We start from the raw sequence: 22665 nt of genomic DNA, 5'->3' as shown, positions 1-22665 counted from the left end.
TTTAATAACAATTGCCCAGCATGATAGTTTACAGCACGTTATCTATACATCTGTGTACAACATGTAAAGTTCATGATTCATTTGCATACAAAAGCGTTGGTGACATACTGGTTATCATAATATTACTTTTTCTGACTAGGTAGGGAATTTCGAACTTGGTATTTCCCAAACGTTACCCGGACATAAATATTTTTCAAGCTCTCATTGTATTGAATGACGTCAGCCGGGGAACTGTGACAACAGTATATGGGGTATAAGTTCTCTTGTCACATAGCGCGCTGCTCATTCCGAATGAGACTTACAACATTGAATGCTTCTTGCAACATACAAGTACCACTGATTACTTGAAATTGTTGGATATTTTCATGACATTTATTTATTACAACTTAATTGTCTTTTGCATGCAACTGTTATCTGTAAGTTGAATTAACTTCTTTTAATTTATCAAAATTCATTACATTTCTGTTACTTTTCAATTTTTACTAGATGTTATATTTCTTCAATACTACGTCATCTTAACCTTCATTGAATTGTATGAATAATCATAAAGCACAATAACTCCATTTAACAACTAATTGTTTTTTCCAAAATTATCTTGTTTTTCATTTTTTTAAATTTTTTATTCTTTTTGTTCTATCTGTCATCTCGTTTTGTTTGACTGAACCGTCATCGTAATTTTTAATTTTTTACAGTTTGAAAATGTACGGCGACCGACAACACACTCCATCTCCCGATATCTTCGGATTATCTGATAGCCCGGCCAGCTTTATATCCTCGACAACTGACCAGTCCAGTTTGGCCGACTTTGACCAGGATATAATGTTATTTCTGGACACGACAAACGACCAAGCAGTGCCGGACGTTGAAAATATTGAGCCATCGTTTGTTGAATCGATCTACTCAAGAATTGATTCGGAAAAATGTGAAGAATCAAGAACATTTACAAATCTTACGAACTTTACACAAGTTTGCACTATGTTGGGAGACTGTCAAGTTCAAGATCAGATACAATGCCACAAGTTCCCGCCAAGTTACGAAGAACACGTGTCGCGGTCTGGATTTCCCAGTGCCTTTTCCCCAGACGCGAGTATTGTCTACAGTGGAGATGTTGATGGATTTTCGCCTTCATCTGAAGATCATCATCGTCTTTCAGATATCATCTGTATCTTAGAGAAAGACCCTTGTTCCCCAAGTAAAGGTAGGTCGAATTTATATTTGAAAATTTTGAGGAAATATCGGACTATGTTAGTGCATTTTTTGTTATTGCACTATTTCACACATTGCAAATAGGTGTCTAGGTACACCGTTGTTCATATAACCATTATATTTTCATTGTTATCCACAATTATTTAATCATTTGCGTGGGTTCGTTCATCAAAGTCATTAAGCATGCAAACACGTGTGATTATATGTCTTTACTGAATAGCGGTGTCTAATCAAGCATAAATTGAACACTTTTGGGGTGAAAACCACTCGACCATGAAAAGGTCGGCTGGTACGTTGTGTAGGCCTATATATACCCAGTGATCAAGGAGTGTGCACAAGTCATAAACACTATACTTTCAAAATGTAATAAATGGGTTGGTCGTCTCATTGTCAGTGATGGATTCAGGTGAAATATGTAAGATACATTTTTAAACTATGAATATTTATGTACAATTTCAATTCCATTTGTATCTTGTCAGAACTAAGTATTGGATTTCGATGTTAAAATACTGTTACTAAACATTATTCTTTCGACAATCTGATGTCTTTTGTGTAAAATCATAGTTACATTAATATAAACACTTTCTTATTCAGTACAATATTCTATTGTGGATAATATTGTCCTTTGCAGTTCCTCCTCGAGTGTCTCCAAGAGCAACTCCAGAACTGTCCAGGGAAGATCATTTGAAACGTATCACTTCTCTCCTCGTTGGTATGTACATCAAATTTGTATTGTATAATTTTTATATAAACCATACCAAGAAATCATATAGTTTATAGACTTATAAAGATACAATAAAGATACCAGTTAATACAGATGTTTGTAAGTTATAGATTTAATATGAAGCGTACGCCATGGTATCATTTCAACATTGCATATTTTAAGCCACATTTGGGACAAAACAATATAATGTACATTAATATTAATACATTGTAGGTGGAGGTCAAATTAAACTATGGCAGTTCCTGTTGGAAATTCTAACTGAGAGTGGCCACGAAGAATGCATCAAATGGGAAAGTGGCGGAACAAGTGGAGAGTTCCGAATGATTGACCCGGAAACAGTAGCTAGAAAATGGGGTCAACGCAAAAACAAACCCACAATGAACTATGATAATATGAGTAGAGCACTTCGGTACTACTATGACAAAATGATTCTGACAAAGGTGGCGGGGAAAAGGCACACGTACAGGTTCAATTTCAATGCAATCATCCAATCCATGCAGAGTTCTTCCTCATCCTCAAACACACAGGCGGAACAGTTACAGAACTCCTTGTACAACGGTTCCGCTTCTGTTCCCAATCATCACTACCAGCCGAACCATCAGCAGGCGTTCCAAAGTAACGCATACACCACCGTCACCTCACATAACATGAACAATCGTGGTAATGTACAGAAAGCGAACAACATCCAAAGTGTTTCGAATGTACAAAACCTTCAATCGACTGGAATACAATCTATGCCGGACATCCTAACGAACTCTACTCCTAACGACAGAATTCCAACTACTTGTTATGATTTTGACGTAAAACCTTCCTTCAGCAGCTGTCGTTACGCCGATGTAAACAGAAGTTCGCCGCCTAGTCAGAAAGATGTAAAACCTCTCACATCTTGTCAATTTGCTCAAAATAACATATCTTCTTCCGGTATCTACACGTCACAAACCGCCAATAGTGCGAGTCTTCCAACTCGTACCTCTTCTGCTTCCGGTTATACCATCGGGTACTCAGCAGGCCGTGCGCAAACTCGAAACAATCAAAGTCACCAAAACCAAAACGGGCCTTCCATTTATCGATCGCAGCCGATGCCCATCCAGCGTTATTCACCATATCATTATAGTTCACACAGAACAAACAACTCATGGTGATATTTCAATGAACTATCCAATCAGCGAACAACATGAAATGTTGATGACTTTGAATAAAAAGCCAATTCAGAGAACTGATAGACTTGAACATTCGGCTGGCTAGCCGCTGCTTTTGGTATTGCTTTATTTTGTGAAGATTTTTTTTATAATTGAGAGAGAGAGAGAGAGAGAGAGAGAGAGAGAGAGAGGGAGAGAGAGAGAGAGAGGGAGAGAGGGAGAGAGAGAAAGGAAAGAGATTAGTGAAATATTGAGTAAAAAGGAGGACAAATGGGAAAATATAAATTGATGGCGGCACTTTTAAGTGCATTTTCTGATGATTTGTCAACTCGAGAAAAAAATCAAATGTACATTGATTCACTTCTATCGTTTTTATACCTGTTGTACAGTTAAATATAGATAAAGAATCGAGGCACTGCCCCTCTTCGGTAAGATATTGAATATCTGGTAAAACCGAATCCTTTTCATTTGCAATAATATATCTGCTTTTTTGTATACAAACCTACCTCAGTATGCAGGCATATTGAGTTTCCGCGCAGGTCGCGAACTACGATTGAGTTTCTCTTTTTTAACAGAGTATATTTTATAGATGTCTTTTTTCATTGCAGAAATCCATTAATTGATTTGCATTTTTGTCTCAAATTTCACCATCTTTTAATGACGAGGTATCGTTAAACTTAATGGAGTTTTAGGCTTAAAGTACATTACATTTAGTATCTTTAAAGATATTGTTTTGATTGCCTGATCTATGCTTTATGTAAGATCAATAAAAACATCAACACTGTAATCTTTTATGCTCGCATAATCATGCTACAACATATATATATCAATTTTCGTAAATAATGAACACTTAGTTGATTTTTAAGTGAAATCGAAAATTGATTGCCAAACAAATGACATGTAAATTAAAGAAGATGTAAGTGTAAAAATATATTTTTTAACAAAACGACATCTTAACTACAGCATACTAATACATATCTATTAACATTTATTTTTACACTAAAATTTAAATATTTATTTGTTTCTGAATTCATATCATAATTCAGGCGTTTAAAACATATGTTTCCAATTAGGAAATTATTACATAATTGTAGGCAAATGATTTTATAACAGGAACTGACTGAAAGTTAGAGCTTGTGATTGTGATTACTTTTCATGATAATCAACAGAATGGCCAGTGTCATATTACAATAAATGGCAAAAGTCGAAACACACAGGAATGTAAATAAGTAGGCTGTTAAAGAGAAAGACAAGCCAACAAAAATCATAAATGATACATTTTGGATTATTCAGTGCTTTAAAAGCGTTGTGCTAATAGTTCTTCATATTCAAATATGTTTTTAATTTATTCATGGACATGTAAATTACTTTGTTGCATTGATCCAAATGGTTGCCATATATGCAATGTTGAAGTTTATCTTTGTAATAAAAATACAAGAAATAGATCACAGTGTTTTATGTCGTGTGTAACTAAAAACCAACTTTTGACAATACAGAGAAAAAACAGACAGACAGACAGACAATAGCATTTTTAACGGACTTGCATCTTGTGGGTTACATATGTTATTATAAATCTAAGGTGTTCCAAGGTTTTTTGAAGGACGGTTGGATTGATAATTACATTTGATGTTTTTGTGATATAAGCGGCAGTAAGTGTCAACGTATTTTAATAGAAAGTCTTTTTTCTGAAGTTTCGATAGATTGAATAAAGGTTACTAACCTTTGAGCTTTGTTTCTATGCCCTTCAGGTTTTGACTACATCTTACTTACGACAACTCATTACTGGATTATACATTACGTACACATTAATGATCATATCGTTCTATCAAAGGTTATGACATTTAAACTATCATAATTTATGTATTTTTAAGTAGTTCAATAATAGCTTTCATTGAAAATTTCCCATGGCCATCTGATGAAACTACATGAAGCCATAACAAACTTTAATTGAAGGTAGAAGCATACATTAGAAGAAATTCCGAAAAGTGAACAAAATGGAGTTTAGAAATTCCTTTGAAATGAAACGTTTAAATGCCTAAGTAATTGCGCGAATGCTGATCAATCTATCTTAAGTTTGCGATCTCGATGTTAAATATACCGTTTGTTGATATCTGTGTTAGTCACCCAGATCAGGATTGGTTGTAAAGATATTCGGGATTAGTCAGTGACCACACAAAATCCTATTAAATGCCTTGTGTTTTCCCATGCATTGCAGTTGAAAGGCTACCTTCTCTAAAAAAACACTCATCTGTCTTTTTAATACCAAACGAAAAACATAGTCACGAAAAACCAACTAATTATCCCTAATGTAACAATCATGTATTGTGCCTTGGCAGGTTTGAAAACTTTCATCGTAATTCAGTTCCTTTGAATAAGTAAACATCATGCATCATTTGTTGCTGTCTTAACGTTATTCTATATTCTCAAACAGACTAAATTGTATTGAAACAAAAATTCCCGAAACAAACTAAAAGCTGCAAAATAACCACAAATAAATATTTATTTCCCAATGTTTAAGGTATTTTAGAAGCGACAAAATATAAGAAAGAGCAATAACTGATAGAAAAAAGACGATATCAGTTTAATGTAACAAATATCTTTTACTTTGCTGGCATGATCATCGTTTAATTTAATTTTTGATTTCATGCTGCAATCGTTGATAGAGTAGCTATGGGTAGTCTCCTTATCTAGAAATATAGACAATATTGAAACATTTTCCTACATTAGAAAAAAATGCTAAAACAATGATTCCTCAAAGACTTGTATACATCAGTTAGTTAATTATAGACTAATATACCAATTAATTTGCAGTAATCTATTTGTAGTGTGATAGATTTTAATAAGTCGTGATCGTCTTTATTGTTACCCCCCCCACCCCCCACCCCTCCACCTTTCATTAGATATGGATGAACATTACAAACCTTTAAATCATTTGTCATCGAGATGGAATTTACCTCAGACATCACATCACCTTATTGCAAGTATTTTTCCATAGGAAAGTATTGTATATATTATAGAAAAAAAATGAAATATGTTCTATTTTTCTGTCAAGGACACTTGGATTCCCCATTGGGTTTTTATTTGTGGGATTCCGTGTCTTTTCCCTTCGGTGCCTCAGAGTCATCGGTTCCGGTATTGTAGTGCTAATGTTGTCATATTGTGTTTACCACTTGCATTTTTGCATTATACAGTTACACTGCTGCACAATTTCTCAGTATATGATTTACACTTCTCAGTAATTTCACTGCATTTAATCATCGAAGATTTTAACGCGAAGGTAATATATTATTTTAAACGGCATTGCTTTTAAATAAGAAAGAAGCACACTATAGATAGTGTGTTTTTCACCTACATGCTAGCTTTATCAAGGAATCGAATTCATGAATGAAAATTCTCAACCTTTTTCATCTATAACAGAACAAGTAGCGAACTTCCTACAAATTAACATTAAACTGTTTTTTTTTCCGTTTTTATCACGTTCATGCGTGGATATGCACGTCCCCTTGTAGTTGGATAGTACTTGACATTTTTAACCTACAAGCCCGTGTCATTCGCTTTGTTCTAAAAGTCCAGAAGGAAAAAAGTGTCTGCTGTCTTGGTTTTTCCATAGTCTGAGTCATGTTTGCTTATGATAGAATAACCTCTCATAGTATCGCTTACTACATATTATGTACCTCAGGCAATGGAGCCTCGTTTTGATAAGATGATCAGGGTCATACCGTACACTTTGACTCATCTATCAGATATACTAACGATGCCTTATATATCAGTATTCACATGTCGACTTATCCTCGCAGGTGCTGGCGTGTTCAGACATTTTATCTGATTATCCTAGGTACATTGTTTCAATTACGGAAATATATTTTTCACGATGTTACCAGTACTTTCATTCATACATTTTGACAGGTGTATATAAGTAAAAAACTCATTTTTTGTACTCAATTTTGGATCTTTTGTTATCAAAAAAGGAAGATAAGGTACAGGATAATATACATATATATATCATACCACCCATAGTGAACGCTCGCGTATTTACGTATCCTATTTACAACGTGGTAAAACATGTTGCGAACTCATCTGAATATAGAATTATATAAAGACCTTGCTAAGTTTTTCAATATATTGATGAATCTTCTACATTAGCTGGGTATCTCGATCTTTTTCCTACAGAGACCCCAACATGGACAGCTTTCCATCATTATCATTCCATCATCCTTATTTTGAATTTTCCATTTCTGGAAATCAATATCCCTGCATCGCCAAACCATGGTTTTTATTTGTCACAATTGATTCAGCATTCAAGTGTCTGCTCCCATTGTCGCGATTTTCGTGTTAGAAGTCGTCAACTAACTGAGAAACTCGTAACACATGGGTTCAAAAGATGCAGGTTGATGAAAATAATGAGGACGTTTTAAGATCGCCAAAGTGGTCTCATTGAGAAATATTCTATCTCTTTGTTTGACATGAAGCTGGACTGATATGATGCTTGTCAGTTTACCTGTTGGTTCCGTTGTTGTATACCTTGTTCTCATTGAAGAACGTGACATTACTTACTTGGACTGACCAGGGTTTACATGGCGGATGTCGTCGACGTAGCAGAAGACGCTTACTCTTCCGGAACACTTGGTCTTATTATCTGTGTACTTTTTCAGGAGTCTCCGTGTAAGTCTTTCTTTTGGTCTATATTCCTGTTTAGAGAAATACCAAACATAAAAGTTCATGCCAGAAATGGAAAATTCAATACAGCCTATTATAATATGATAGTGAGAACATTTTAACAAGACGTCTTCATACAGATTAACTGAACACAAAATATAATACAACAATACAAAAGAGCACTACTTTTTTATAACGATTACTTAAAACAGCTCCATGAATTGATCATAATGATGATAAACTCGATGCGTGATTAAGAACAACAAGATACACCTGTTGTGTAACGTTAACCAGCACAACAAAACTGAAAGTAATGATCTTGATGTTTATCAGATTAATTTCATGTCTGGTCATGCCCTCGATACAGACCCGAGAGCGAAGACAAATATGATATTTCCTGTACTCAACCACAAAAGAACTCGTAATTCTGGTGAACTGTGTTTAAAAATATAAAGATATTAAAATTTCCATTCAAGGAGGAGAGGAATTCATAATTTTGTTGTGCAAAATATCATATTTTTGTGTGTAGTTTTGCCAATTCATCATAAGAAAAAATTCAAGAAAATACTAACTTGTAAATACACGAATTCGGACATATTTTGCACGTTTATAATTGAAGGATTTAAGATGATTTTAATGATATGATTTAAATAATGAAATCTTCAACGCCGGTTTACAATGTATATGATACATATATATTTATTCCGGTGGTCAATGAAAACGTTTGCATCAACAGCTGCAGAGTTTTCCATTGACAACTTTGTTAAAACAAAATACACCGCACCTGTTAGGCAAACAGGATCTTTTTCAAAACAAAAAACAAAAAAGTATAAAACACCATTACAAAATAATGCAAAAACATATTCACTCGGCTACATTATTACAAATGTCAAATGTTCATACATTTGTTGTATAATTCGACAAAAAATGAATGAGAATGTGATGAAAACATTTCTCTTTAGACAAATAATATGTTTTATCTTTTAACATTGACTTCGAAATGCAAAAATGAGTGTTAGAATCACACATACAAAAAAAGAAGAGAAAAAAAAGAAATATGAGAGATGATAATATTGATATAGTAAAGCGATATTGTTACAAATAGATATATGATTATCTTAATGTTTCTTTTTGTCTTAATAACGTGTTTGAAATCTAAATGTATTGTTTGCGATGCATTAAGTGTATAATTCTTCATACAGAGAAGTAATTAAGAATATTTGATGTTAGCACTCAAGGGCATACAATCACCTCAGCAACCCTGGAACATGTCATGGCAAAATTGAAGGTGTCATGTTCGACACTTTGTGGGCAGAACGAAAAGACTGGTAGAATCCTTTGATGTACATCAAACGTATTTCGAGATCGCATAACAATATTTTGAAATGGCTTTGAAGTTGGGTGTCGCTCCTTTATAATCTTCAAATGCGGAACGTATCAGGGTGCGACTGGTCTTTTTTTCCTCCTGGAATCAATTAGATAACTTTTCTTGTGCTTTTAATTTCACCATGACTTGTTCAAGGGGTGCAGAGAGTGGAAGTGATTGTAACCCCTGCAGTAACGAAGATGTGATGTTATGTGATCAACCTGTTTATATTTGTTAGAATTCCTACCTTATTTGTTATATTTGAATGCTTTTTTTGTATTTTCCGTGATTTACTGGTAATATACGACATTAGATTCGCTATGCCATTTATGTCACCTTAAGTTGTACGCTATTTACGTTTTGAGAGTTGTACCAAAACCAAAAAATTGGACAAATCATGAATCAAACTGCACCATGCAGCTGTTTCGTCCTCTTAGGACTCGTCAGTGAGGAGAAGGATAAAATAAGCATACGTTTAAAGCGGCTATTACCTTAGATTTCAACATCGGGAAATGGAGAATTCGGCTTATGAATAATAAGATATATCCATAATAAAGCGATAAACGCGCTTACAACGTCAAATTTGTTGTTTTTGTACATATTTTCGGTGGTGGAACATTGTTTATCTTGACTATTGTTAATAAACATGTTCACGCCGCTCGGTTTATTACGAAGAAAGTCGAGTTGGTCACATGGCTTGTCACGTGACGAAGTCGTTTACTTCCGCCGCAAAGAAAAAATGGATTACAAGGAAAGTAAACAAACGCACGTCTTATGTATGACACTTGCTTTGGCGCCTTTCTGCTATTCCCTGTGTGCATTAAGTGATTCTATAGTGTTATGATATTAATCTTAGTAATTCGTTTTGTTTTAGGCTTGTCGTACGAGAATTATCTATGTCAATCCCGGGCGCTAAACAAGTGGGGCCCCAAAGGGGGTAATTACAATCGGAAAAGAAAACAACTCATTATGCAGAAATGCAAAAGAATTGATAATTTGTCTGTACACCTAAATAGATATCGTTTTCCATTTAAAATGTGTCTATGTGTTTATTATGAAGGTTATGTTTATCACCACGGTCGTTATTCTCACAGTTACACCAGTACCGTCATATTTTTTAAACTTAGAACGAACAACCGTAATTGGGCCCCACCTTGCAGTCATCAACAAACACATGTTGTCGACCAGTCAAGCAGCAGCTTCGCAAATTCCGAATCCGTATTCAGTCCCAGATCCTCCTTTATCTTTCGCCATCTATCGATCTCCTGTCTGATATAAATTCTTGTCTGTCCTCTTTTCTGGTCTGATTCCTTCCTCTTATGCTTTCTGTCACTTTCTGTAAGGTAACGTTTAGGTCCTCGTCGCCTTTTGGTATTTGCGTCCGCCATATTGCTTCTTTTCTAGGCTTATACGCATGCGCAACATCAAGATTACGAGCGGTAATGTATGAATTAGATCAGGACCGCAATGTTTACATTCTTAATTTTTTATACATCAATAAAAAATTGTTTCAGTGACTTTTAATTTCAGTAATTTACAGAAAGTCTTAGTTTTGTAACAGACTATTGGAAAATAGAACGATTTATATCGTTTTCTCGTAGTGTTTTTAACGTTATATTCACTTTAAGGATTAATGCTCTCAAACAGTAACACTGACACATTAGATGCACAGTTATCATCAGCGTGTGTTCTATCAGTAACGTATAAGTGAGATATTATGTAACGTCGATGGAATGTTTCACACGACCTATGTGGTACGACAGAAGTCTATATTTAAATTGTGTAGCATATATAAAAAAACACATTTTTTCTAATCTTGAATACACTTACAGATATATATCACTTCATATTTGTGTACAAGAGACAGACGAATTTAAAAATGCTTTTCTAGGGAAATTTTTAATTTTTGTTTTTCCAATGTAGTTTCCTAATGTACTTAATATGACTAAAGCTATTGTAATAGAAGATTCTATTTTTAGACTTCTGATCTGACAGCTACTTATATACTTTATATACACATATGACGAGTTTCAATATCACTTCTCAAAAAACAATACAAGCATAGATAGTGCATAAATAACTGCAAAATGTTCTCCCCAAATCTGAGTGAGCACCTTTAAAGATTAGATATAGATGTACTCACCCTATCCAATAGTTTACGACCATGAGAAATATTAAGATTAATTTAATTAAGTTGTTAAAATCATATTAAACTTATTTCTTCTGTATAATTACAAAAATTTATAGTTTTACGTTTAATAGCTACATTTTAGCATGTGCTCTTTTCTCCTCTGTTGCTCTTCTCAAACTACGGCGTTGTTGTGATGTAATGAATTTTGAGTTATATAATGGCTGTTATACAGGTTAAACATGCAAAAATCGCAATGAATGTTATTCCATATCATTCAAGCGTTTCTAAATTAAATCAGGACTGCTGAATTTATACAAACATTTATTACATAGCCAGCGTCTCTTAAAATTAGATTAAGGATAATGCGAGAAAACCGATCCACAATTAAAAACATTATGTGACGAAATGTGGAGTGTTTCCTGATAAAAACATAAATAAACAAATTATCAGATACGTATGTAGATTTGAAGCGTTTTATTTGTATTGGATAAAGGCTTTATGCTATGTGATAATTGATTGATTGATTGATTGATCGATTAGTGAATAGTTCAGAATAGACTTATTAAGTTCTTGACGTTCTTCTGAAATTATCAGATGTACCAAATTATGAATTGAATTAGATAATATGCCTATTTCACCCCATTCCCCCAAATCCTTTCTAGATTCTGGCATTTTGCCATTAGTTTTGTATTTTCGTCAGTCACCTGAACGTTTACATTATTTAGGCCCTTATCACTTGCGATTCCTACAATGACGTGTAATCTGTATGATGCAGATTATAGTTTGTGTCTTTTTCTTCTAAATGTACGTTGTATCCACTTTTTTCTTTTGTGCCATTTGTTCAATGTTTTATATTCAATAGAGTGTTGGATATAACAACATTTCAAAAATCATTAAATGCATGTATAAGATGATAATAGATATGAATGCGTTTGATACTTGTCAGCTGTCAGACCTTTTTCTACTTTTTTAATGATTTATTGGAACATTTTCGTGGTGGCAGACAATCAATTCACATATAGCGTGGGTTTGATAACTAAAGACAAAACTATCAAAATAGATGGTAAAATCGATACATACCACATCCAAGTGCAACAAAATCTTTTAAAAATGGTTGAAAATAAAATGTACAAAATGACAGTTTTATTACAAAAAACAAATGAGGCCTTTAATTTAAGTACATCAGTACTGAAGGAAATCACACAGAAGAATCGAGTATTAGAAATCCGATAAAGGACAAGGTAGTTTTATGGTAGAAATTGAATAATAGTTGCATACTGTAGAAACTTTAATTTTTGTGGGTTTTTAATTTTCGTGAACAGATCAGCATTGACATGAATCATAGTACTAGTGGATTTCGTGACCTAAATGTATCCATGAAAATAAGTGCCGACGAAAATTCATGTTTTTATAAAATCCAAAAATTTCAGCAAAAGGAAAAAAAAAAGGAAAGTTTTTACATTAGAAAAGAAATACAGAATGCTACAAATGCAGAGGAAAAAATAATGTTTTAATAACTGTTCAGTAACAAGTATATTTCTCTCTATAGACTGGGTGAACAAAGGAAACCATTTTAACTTCAGTAAATCCTATATTAATCTTATTAAACACGTCCTCCTTCAGATCATATCAAATGGAAAAGTGAGATAATAGTAGCGTTTGCACTATTTTCTTACCTTAACACAAATCACTCAAAAGATCCAGTCTTCAGTAGATAAACCAAAACCCAGCAAACTCCCACCAAACGTATGTAATACTTTTTTTTATATAAAAACAGTGATTTAAAAACTCCATAACGTTGGGGAAAAGGAATGTTACTGTCCCGAAATGGCAAATTCATAAAATGGGGATCATATTAAAAACACTTGACATACTGCCCCTTAAGGTAACCGTCGACATCCTACAAATTATTCCTAGTCCTCTACTCCAGCCCTAACCCTAACTTTAACATTAAATCTGAAATAAAAATGATAATTGATTGCAACTCCTGTACTTTTAATAGTTAGAGGTAATACGTCCAAAAATGAGTCTATCAATAGTATTAATAATTAGTTTTCAGAAATGTGCAAGTTCATTCAGTTTAAATATCTGATAAGTATATTGTGTTCCATATATGTATTTTTTACAAACTGAGTTCTAGTTCTAGACACATAATTCCTGTGGTTAAATAACTGTATAGGTAAGTAAGGTAAGGAAAAGGTAATGATCTAGAAATAAATTCATATTTATTTCAAATATTTAGTACTGGTCTGTGAAAAGTTTGACACAATATGCACTTGTTGACCTCTGACTGTCCTTGACGTTCTTGGCGCGTGGCTTGCCTTATGAGTACTGATTTGTATATTAATAACCCCCATCATCCGAATCAGTGAGGCGAGCTTATTCTCACAACACCTTTTAAGTTTTCTTTTATTGAAAATGCAATAAGGTCTATCTGACTTCGTCTAAATGATATCATAAATTTTCTGATTGAATGGTCTAAAATCCAGCCTTGTATAAACATTTGTGAATATATGTTGTTTTGTTTGTTAACTTCTGTCGTAAAATATAAGTAAATATATATATATTTAGCGTATCGGATGAATAAATGAATAATTCATATACGCGTCTCTTTCGAATAGACAAGTAAGACATAGACACTGATATGTTATTTTGAAAAATGCAATGTGCAGAATTTGTTTCGTATCCCGAATGATCAAACGCAGTAACCTCTGGTTTACCCGGCTTTGCGCAGTATGTATAGTCCCAAATATCGTGTACCCAAAACACCCCACAACCTGACCGCGAGTCTAGCGTCCGCAAACAATGTCTCACACGGCAAAGCTACAGAAACCACAATTATTCCTACGTGAAACGCCACGAAATATATAATTTGGCGCCAAATTAAAATCAATTACTAAATTGTGTCATTGAATAGTGTATTCAACATAGCATAACACGAATAGCGTCATGTCACCATGGCAACAAATTTGTGGTATATATTGTTTTTATTTTTGTTTGTTTTTATGCGTCTTCCTGCGAATGATATTGTTCGTTTTCGTCAGGTAAAGATGGTTTCTCCACATTAACACGGAACAAACAGCAATATGAAATTAGCAATAAACAATTCTCACTCCCAAACGGGATATCATTCTATTCTTGGGTGATTTAAATAAAGAATATGTTATAAATTAAAAAAAAAAAACATTATTCTAAATACCAGTGTAGAATCTTTAACGATAGATTTCCCGTCTATTTACAGACACATAGGCATGTGGCAAAACTTGAAAAAGAACCTTATTCAGTCTTGAAAAAAATGCTTTTAAGGAAACTTAGTGCCAATAACTTCAAAGAAAAGTATTAGAATATTAAATTAGCAAGTGGTACACTACAGCTGATTTTAACAGGTGTTAAGTCATTACAGAATTAAGCACAGCACGTAATGGTATATCTCTGACTGAGGAGGCATTTGGATGCCATTTCACTATCGGCTATTTTGGGTTCTCAATTTCAATGAAGTGATTGATTCTATTCTATTTATCCGTACATCTCTTGTAGACTACACTGTAAAGCCTACCGCAGCGTTAAAGCATTGACTACAGTGATAAATACGTTAACTATGTAGTCAATTTCAAGCGGTGCGTTCGATTCACATTCCAGAGATATGGTGGCGAGTTCGATCAGAAGACTTCTATTGTCACTCTTTAATTACCCAACATATATGGTTTCGGTCATCACTGGTAGTAAATTACACTCTACATGTTGTGGTAACCCCCTCCCGTTCTTCTCGCGTCCAGATAGTCAGTTAGGACATCAACAAAGCATTGTTAGCTTTATAGAGGAGTTTATAAGTTTTGCAAATTAATCCTATTTTCTGAAAATATGTATTATAAAATGTATGCAGATAAATAATTTCACGTGATTTTTATACTGATTAAATTTTATTTGTTAACGAACACTGTTAAAAAAAGCCATCCCTTTTTTTATCATTTAAGATACATCATTCTCTAACTTCCCTGAGAGGAATGTCCGGGACGTGGATTAGATGTTCACCTTGTGGTATTTAATCTGTACGCGATGTAAACAAGATGCTTTATTTGGTATTTAAACCCAATCACCCTGAGGTTAAAAAATAAGATGAAAAATATCTATATTACATGTTTTCACTACACTAAGTTACCTTTAGTTGTTATGTGTTGGAATCGTATTGAAGTACCAGTCTACCTTAGTATAAAGGATACATCAGGGGGTATTTTGATGTTGTTTTTATCATGTCTGGGATATACATGTTGGCTATCAAAACAAATGTGTCATCGTAATGTGTGTAGTTTTTGACATTTAAAATGTAGCTTCATAAATTATGGGACAAGTCATCCCAGCGTGAGTATCCAACCGCGTGCATATATAAACTTTATGATCCCCAGCCACTTTATATTTCAATATTACGCAAATAAAATATGTACTTATAAATTTATTTTGGAAAATGTATTCATGTCTTGTTTATACATCAAATCGACTAAATGCGATTTAAAACACAAAAGTTTTTTTTTTGTGATATAATTATTATTCTCATCTTGCTAAAGTTACCATTTGTAAAAATGCTAACATCTTTTCATGATAATTCCTTTTCAACAACAAAACATTATCGATATAGTCGTTAAAAGTCAAAACTTAATAAACGTGTGCAACATGTAAGCACTGTTAAATGTTTCTCATGGAGACACACGAAAATGTATTGGTTGAAAACTACCTGATGTCTCATCAACAAAGCTCATCCTGTAGACCTTAGCCAATGGAAATAACCAATGCAATGTGCGGTGATAGAATCAGGGTTAAACAATCAATTTACAACGTTTTACTAAGTTCCTGTTCTCAAGTAATGTGTGACCAGAATTCCCCGTTGATGCTCCTGACTTTTCCTTAAAAATAAAACTAGTAAAATACTGACATGTCAACAGATTTTTAAAGTCAAATATCTATATATATATATATATATATATATATACCTAAAAGATTAAGCAATAGACAATATATTGTGAAGGATAAATGTTTTTTCTTCATCGATGACATCCGCCATATTGATCTATGTCAAGCCGTGTAAGTAATATAACGTTCCCAAGTGAGAACAAGGGTAACAATAGTGAAACGACCAAGCATACCTGGTTATCGACAGTTGAAACAGTCAAACTTCTTATCAGACAAGGAAATATAAAGCATCGAGTTGCCCAATGAGATCATTGTAAAACCCATCCCATATTCTTCAAGGACCAGTACGTGTCGAAGCTTTGCTTTTACGAGTGTATATGCCAGATGGCGGACGTTGGGTCAAACGAATATAATGTACCTTACATTAAATCATCATTGAAAGCTGTTTTTCTCGGTGGTGTCCTTTGTATAAACTTTTGTGTAAATTTGCCAATTCGCGGATTCGAAGTTACGAATTAAACAAGGAGACAAGCATTGTTATTCAATAGCGTTATTTCCCAGGAGTTACTCACATTTTCGTATGTTAATCAAATATAATTAAATTTGAATATGTGTTCTTATATCATAAAGGACTGTTACGATAATATAAGAGCAGGTACAGACAGTTGGAATCCCTGTAAAGTATGTAATGGCGAACTAGGACTACATTGAAAAGTAAAGTAAATACATTGGAGACAGTATTGTCAGGTCCATAATGACACTTATTCGCTGGCGATAGGATAAGCTAATCTTGAATTTTGGTAAGACATGAATTATATTAGTCATACCATATATATATATGTGTGTGTGTGTGTGTGTGTGTGTGTGTGTGTGAGGGTGTGTGTGAGGGTGTGTATGTGTGTGTGTACGACTTACCTTTCGTTATTGGGAGCCTTATTTACCATAGTAAAAGAAAGGGATGATTCACGTTTTCTAATTACAAATATCCTGTTTTATTCTGTGTTCATTCTGGGGTAGTCTTACTGAGAAGTAATGAACTCCGTTCGATAATTTTATTTCTGCATAAGATATAAACCTACGCATAGTGAACTCCAGTTTTCTGTTAAAGAGCGGAGAATTTTATTTCAAGATTTACCATATAAACACCGACCACAGGTCATTCTTGTACAATGACATACGTTAGTGCAGAAAGTGACTGTTCGATGTATCATATTGTGTCTTTATCTTCAAACTACACGCACCTGCATTTCAACCAGCACCTGCATATTTTCCTACCCACATGCAGTAAGACAAAAACATTATCAGCTGATATCACCACTATCTCTGCGTGGTCGATATCACGTTTTAGATGGCGTGTAAGACTCTTTATAGCGTTAGTCAGTTCAGCTCAGATTCAAATTCTACGCGAAAAGTCAACATTGAACTCACGTGATGATGGTATGGAACTCTTTGTTTATTTGTCCTTTCCCATTATATTGTTGACTTACTACGATTTACAACTGTAATGACGCGAAGGAGTGGCCTGTACAGTTCATTCATGAAAAATAGTAAAATATAGTAAACAACTCCTTATATGGAATTTTGAAAACCGCATGTGATATGCATCAACAATTTCATTGGTTGTTTACTCCCACATGACTGTATTGTTGGTGATTATATAGGTCACTGTTGGGTTGGCTGAGTACGTTTAGAGTGTGGTCTTACCTATAGAATATATACACACGCTGTCTTAAACATATCGCTTAAAGTCTAACAAAGTATGCTTCGTTACAAACAAAAGCATTCCTATATGAAATAAACACAGATGAAAAGAAATTGACGTAAATTTCATTAACAGTTATGTTTCAAGTGTATAATTTCGAATCCGAAATATGAAATCCGTATTCAGAAAAAATTAATTTTTCGATATACATAACAGTAAGTCTTAAGCTAACTGGGCATGTTTCCCTCAATCAATAGAGTGGGTAGGTGTGACATTTCTTTCATATGGAGAGCCGTCGTAAGATGTTCAGGTTAAACATCATAGATATGCTACCATACAGACTACAAAGGAAATGTCACCTGCTCTAGGATTTCAGGCGCTTAAATTTTAATCCAATACACACTACTGGCTTCATGTCTATTTTGTGCTCAATACCATTTATCTATGTTTTCTTATACCGTTTGTAAGAAAATTGATACTGTGTTTGTTTTGTGCCTTCGAGTCAAATATGAATATCCTCAGCAAAAGTGAATATATTTCTATATTTATAATTATCAAATATTCCTATTATTTTACTTAAAGATGCTGAAAAACAACAAAGAAAATAAATACCAACAATCTTAATTCAGACTCAAAGTCTATTAATCTGGGGCAATGTTGGAACTGAAGAAAAAACATTACACAGATACACCAGAAGAAGAAGAAGATAACAAGACAAGGTATTCCGGCAGGGTAAGCGTTTTCTGCTGTCGTCGACCGTCATGTAAATCCCAGTCACTTCAAGTAAGTAATGTCGCGTTCCCAAAATGTGAACAAAGTGAAGAGCAACGAGAACACCAGGCATACTAAAGAGCAACAAACATAGCTTGCTTTGTTCCATACAATGGGATTTTTTTCAACGAGATAATTGCGACGACCCAAGCATATCACGATATGCTTTATTATAAATATCGACAACGTGAAACAGAATGTGAAATGTGATTAATTTTTATATTCATAATTTTACGTTTATCTACAACATATTTATAATAAGCCACAAGTTTAGAGTACAAATATTGACCACACATGAATTATGAAATGGCTTTATGAGGTCAATGATACGCCGAAATAAAACGCGTTTGTGTTATCTAGAACATTCAACATCAAAGAAATTTCAGACTCAGATGCAGACAATATGCATAGCGATTATACCTGATATATCTGTTCCACATCAAAGATCTTTCCTTGCCGAATCAACGATTCTCAAAAGATAACAATACTCATATCAAATGCCAACGTAAATATCAGAATTGTTGAAGAAGATTTGACAAGAGCGTATTATAGTTAACATATGACATAGAAAGAGGTTTATACAGGGAGAAGCGTGTGTACAATATAATATTTAGTTGAATAGCTGAAATATTGTATCATTGCTAATATCCTTATATGGATAAATATTTATACTGAAAACGTATATATTTAAGTGGAAATATTATTTTCGAGCAAGTATACTTCAGGTATTGCGCTCAAATATGATTACGCTGTTTGAAGTTTTTGAAGGAAGCTTATAAAAGTATTGTGGTTGCGTGAATTCATTTTCAGCTTATTTTTTTAATTTGAAATTCGCTAAATTTCATCGCGAAAACAACAACAGAAAACAATGTTACAGTATGTGACAATCTCAGCTGTTCGAATCATATTTCGTAGACTAAAATACTTCAACAAGCTATGGAACGCTGCCTAAACGAGAACGTTTATCAAATGAATGGATACTTAATAAACATTATCTACTTTCTCTATTTTATTCGATTTTCTCAATTTTATTCGATAAGTTCATAGAAATATTATAGAGATGTTACACAGAGATGAAAACGAGGATGACAAGGGAAGGAGCACGGCATCATAACGTCATGCACGCCTACACGATAGAAGAAGCGATTAGTTATCAAACTCAAACGAAGGGTGGCTTGACACTGTGTGATAAAAAACAGGAATATTAATCAACAGATACCACACCAGCATTTTCTCATGTGAGCTATTAATATTGACATTATGATATTTTTGTTCCGTTTGAGACAGAGCACATTCCATCTAGAGACGTACAGAGTGCACATGCTTGAATCGCATGTCTGGTGCTAACACTATGCTCAGGTGACAGGGTACAGTCTACCCAAATAGATAAATGTTTGCTTTTTCATGTTTATCTACAAGATAGTGCCGGTAACGTCTATGGACACAATGACGTTTAATGTTACAGATATTCATTATCTTTAAGTCGACCCATCCCTGTCTGACTTCGGTAAAGTCCACGTTTATTTTTAGACTATGCATTGAATATCATTAAGACGTTGTTGCAAAATGATCTTTTGAATTGTCAGAAAGATTGAAATGCAAGACTATATGTAATGAAAAATAATGTCAATGTGTTTTTAATATGATTCAACAGCCTGGTTTTTCCGATCTGCGCCGTCGATATATCGCCATACACACGTATTAAGCTTGTGGTTTTGGGTTTAAAATCGTTGATCTTGACTCTGTCGTTAAAAGCGTTGATAACATATCCACGCACAAAGGTAAACCTTTAACAAAACTAGTGGTACGTACGAGTTTATGGCAGGTACAACTCAAATTTGTTTAACTAGTTAAAATCACATAGGTACAAATGTGAACAATGGCTTTTTTCTGTTTGTAAAATTTAGCAATTGATGACGTTCATTTTCAATGGTTCCGTACTACAATAAACTTTAGTCGCTCACCGACCTTACCATTCGAATGCCATGACCTTTAACAAACTCACTTTTTCCGAAAAAAGAGCCTTTGGGGTTAAATTATGTGAAATACGTATTATAAAAAAAGGCATGCGAGAATGGTATGATGGTATTGTAGATTTTTTTTCTTCAAATGCAAGTCCCGTTATAGGCCTGGGGTATTTAAAAAGCGTGTAATTATTCAATCATAATCTCAATGAATCTGTATCTTTTTGAAAAACAGAAATTATCTTTACCTAATTATCTTTTATTTCAAATTTCGTTCTGGTCTCGCATCAATGATTCGGGGGTCTAGTGATCCCCAAGGTTCATCACGATGTGGCCGAATGGTTCTTCCGCATCTCAAACGCCATTTTTACGACCCATGCTCAGTCTGGGTATTGTCTAATGATTCTAGCCTTATTACTTGTTGATATTACAAGTGTTATTCCAAAGTTATCCTGATGTCTTTCGTGGCGTTGTTGTCATTCTGTTACACTCTACTGTAATCAGTTGTGGACAGTTTTTACTCACCTTTGACCTCTGTACATTCCTCGTGATTGTAGGTGCTCGACTTGTTATCCCGAAATTTGCCGTAACCTGCATTAAATGTTTTAATTCATTCGAAGTGTGGCACAGTTCAGAACATACACATGTGACTGTCAATTCTTTGAAATCACCAGTTATATGAACATTACAAAATTTATTTACTTACAAATGCAGCCCCCCCACCCCCCCCCCCCCCCCCCCTCTAGATTCGACTTTTTCGGTTGTATTTCATTTTATTCAGTCACCTCAAAGGTTTTAAAACTCCATTCTCTAATAACACTGACGTGTCCTAGAACTTCATAGTGTAATTATTTGGTCTAACTGTACTAAGTTTTAAAGTTGTAATGAAAGGTACTATTCCCATGCGTGTCTTTTGTACAACCATTGAATTACGAGAAAGCAGGAAGTTTCACACTTAGAAACCAAACATACATTGGTAACGTTGAAAACAAGTATTGACATCTGAGACTCATTTAGAAGAATATGATCCACTTCGTAAGCCACATAATTCCTTTAAATAAACCTGACGTACAATTTTACATAGTTACAGCAATACCTGTTGTCTGAGGCATAAAACTTCATTCTCAGTAAGAAGTAAGTTTAACTTTCCACTAATTTTTATACTACATATAATGATTTTGACTTTCCCTTTGTGAATATCCTAGATAGTATCATGTTTCTCCTATCCCATGAAGCTTACATGTCGCAGCTGATTATAGTCGCAAGGTTTATAAGTGTATTTGCTCACCAAGACTTCTAAGACTATTCATAAAATTTTATCAGAAATGAAAGCAAATCTAATATCCTTGCCATGTAGTCTGTGTGAGTTGGTGAAGGTATAAGGATTTCAACCCTAGCTCCTCTTATATTTCACATATATATGACGCAAATTGAACACATCTACCAAAACTGTATAAGATTGATTTATCACAAGGCTATACGCTAAACAGAGGGCTAATATAAGTATTTCTCAGTTGTGTTATGTCGTTTTATACAATTCAACAAGTTTTTAAACGTGACGTGTCTTGATCTCACTAATACCTGTTTTGACAATAGTATATGAGTATATCGTAATCGTGTGCTTTCCGTGGGAATTCGTTGCGGATCAGCTCCGGAGATAGTTGGTCATCGGGAAAATAATTGTCTGATTAAAATTGAGTGCAATAATTATTAGTAATTTTAAAAATTATCTTTTAGGGGTGGGGATGTGTCAATTACTGGTTATTAACAAATTAGGTAAATTTACTGTAAATATATAAAGTGTGATTCAAACCTTTTAAAAATATTTCACCTTTTCTTAAATTACATTTCAGACATGATACCTCACAGCTTGGGCTCTGTGGTGTAATACAACACTGCGAGCGCGAAATACGTTTACCAACATGTATGTAAACACCTGAATTTAAAGATAATTAGTGATACGAATCAATCAATATCAATCAATCAATTGATTGATTTATTGAGTGATACGAACCAGGTAATATTAATGTAAGGCTAGTGATACGAAAGTAAAAATCGCTTTTGACTCAATAGAAGCCATGGCTATTTTAACGTATCAACG

General features: G+C 34.0%; 1 protein-coding gene across 1 annotated transcript; it reads left to right on the top strand.

Moving 5' to 3' along the window:
* Nucleotides 1–699: 699 nt before the first annotated feature.
* Nucleotides 700–3072, top strand: LOC132552938 (uncharacterized). Its single transcript, XM_060217137.1, has 4 exons — nt 700–1099; nt 1136–1198; nt 1838–1918; nt 2144–3072. The coding sequence occupies exons 1-4, from the start codon at nt 700–702 to the stop codon at nt 3070–3072; spliced, it is 1473 nt and encodes a 490-aa protein (XP_060073120.1).
* The last annotated feature ends 19593 nt before the right edge of the window (nt 3073–22665 follow it).

The sequence above is a fragment of the Ylistrum balloti genome, unplaced genomic scaffold (assembly GCF_031769215.1).
Source record: "Ylistrum balloti isolate Yb309-2 unplaced genomic scaffold, AGI_CSIRO_Ybal_v1 Utg370288, whole genome shotgun sequence".
NCBI lineage: Eukaryota > Metazoa > Mollusca > Bivalvia > Pectinida > Pectinidae > Ylistrum > Ylistrum balloti.
Note: the sequence above shows the minus strand (reverse complement) of the source record. Positions and strands in the feature narration are given on the sequence as shown.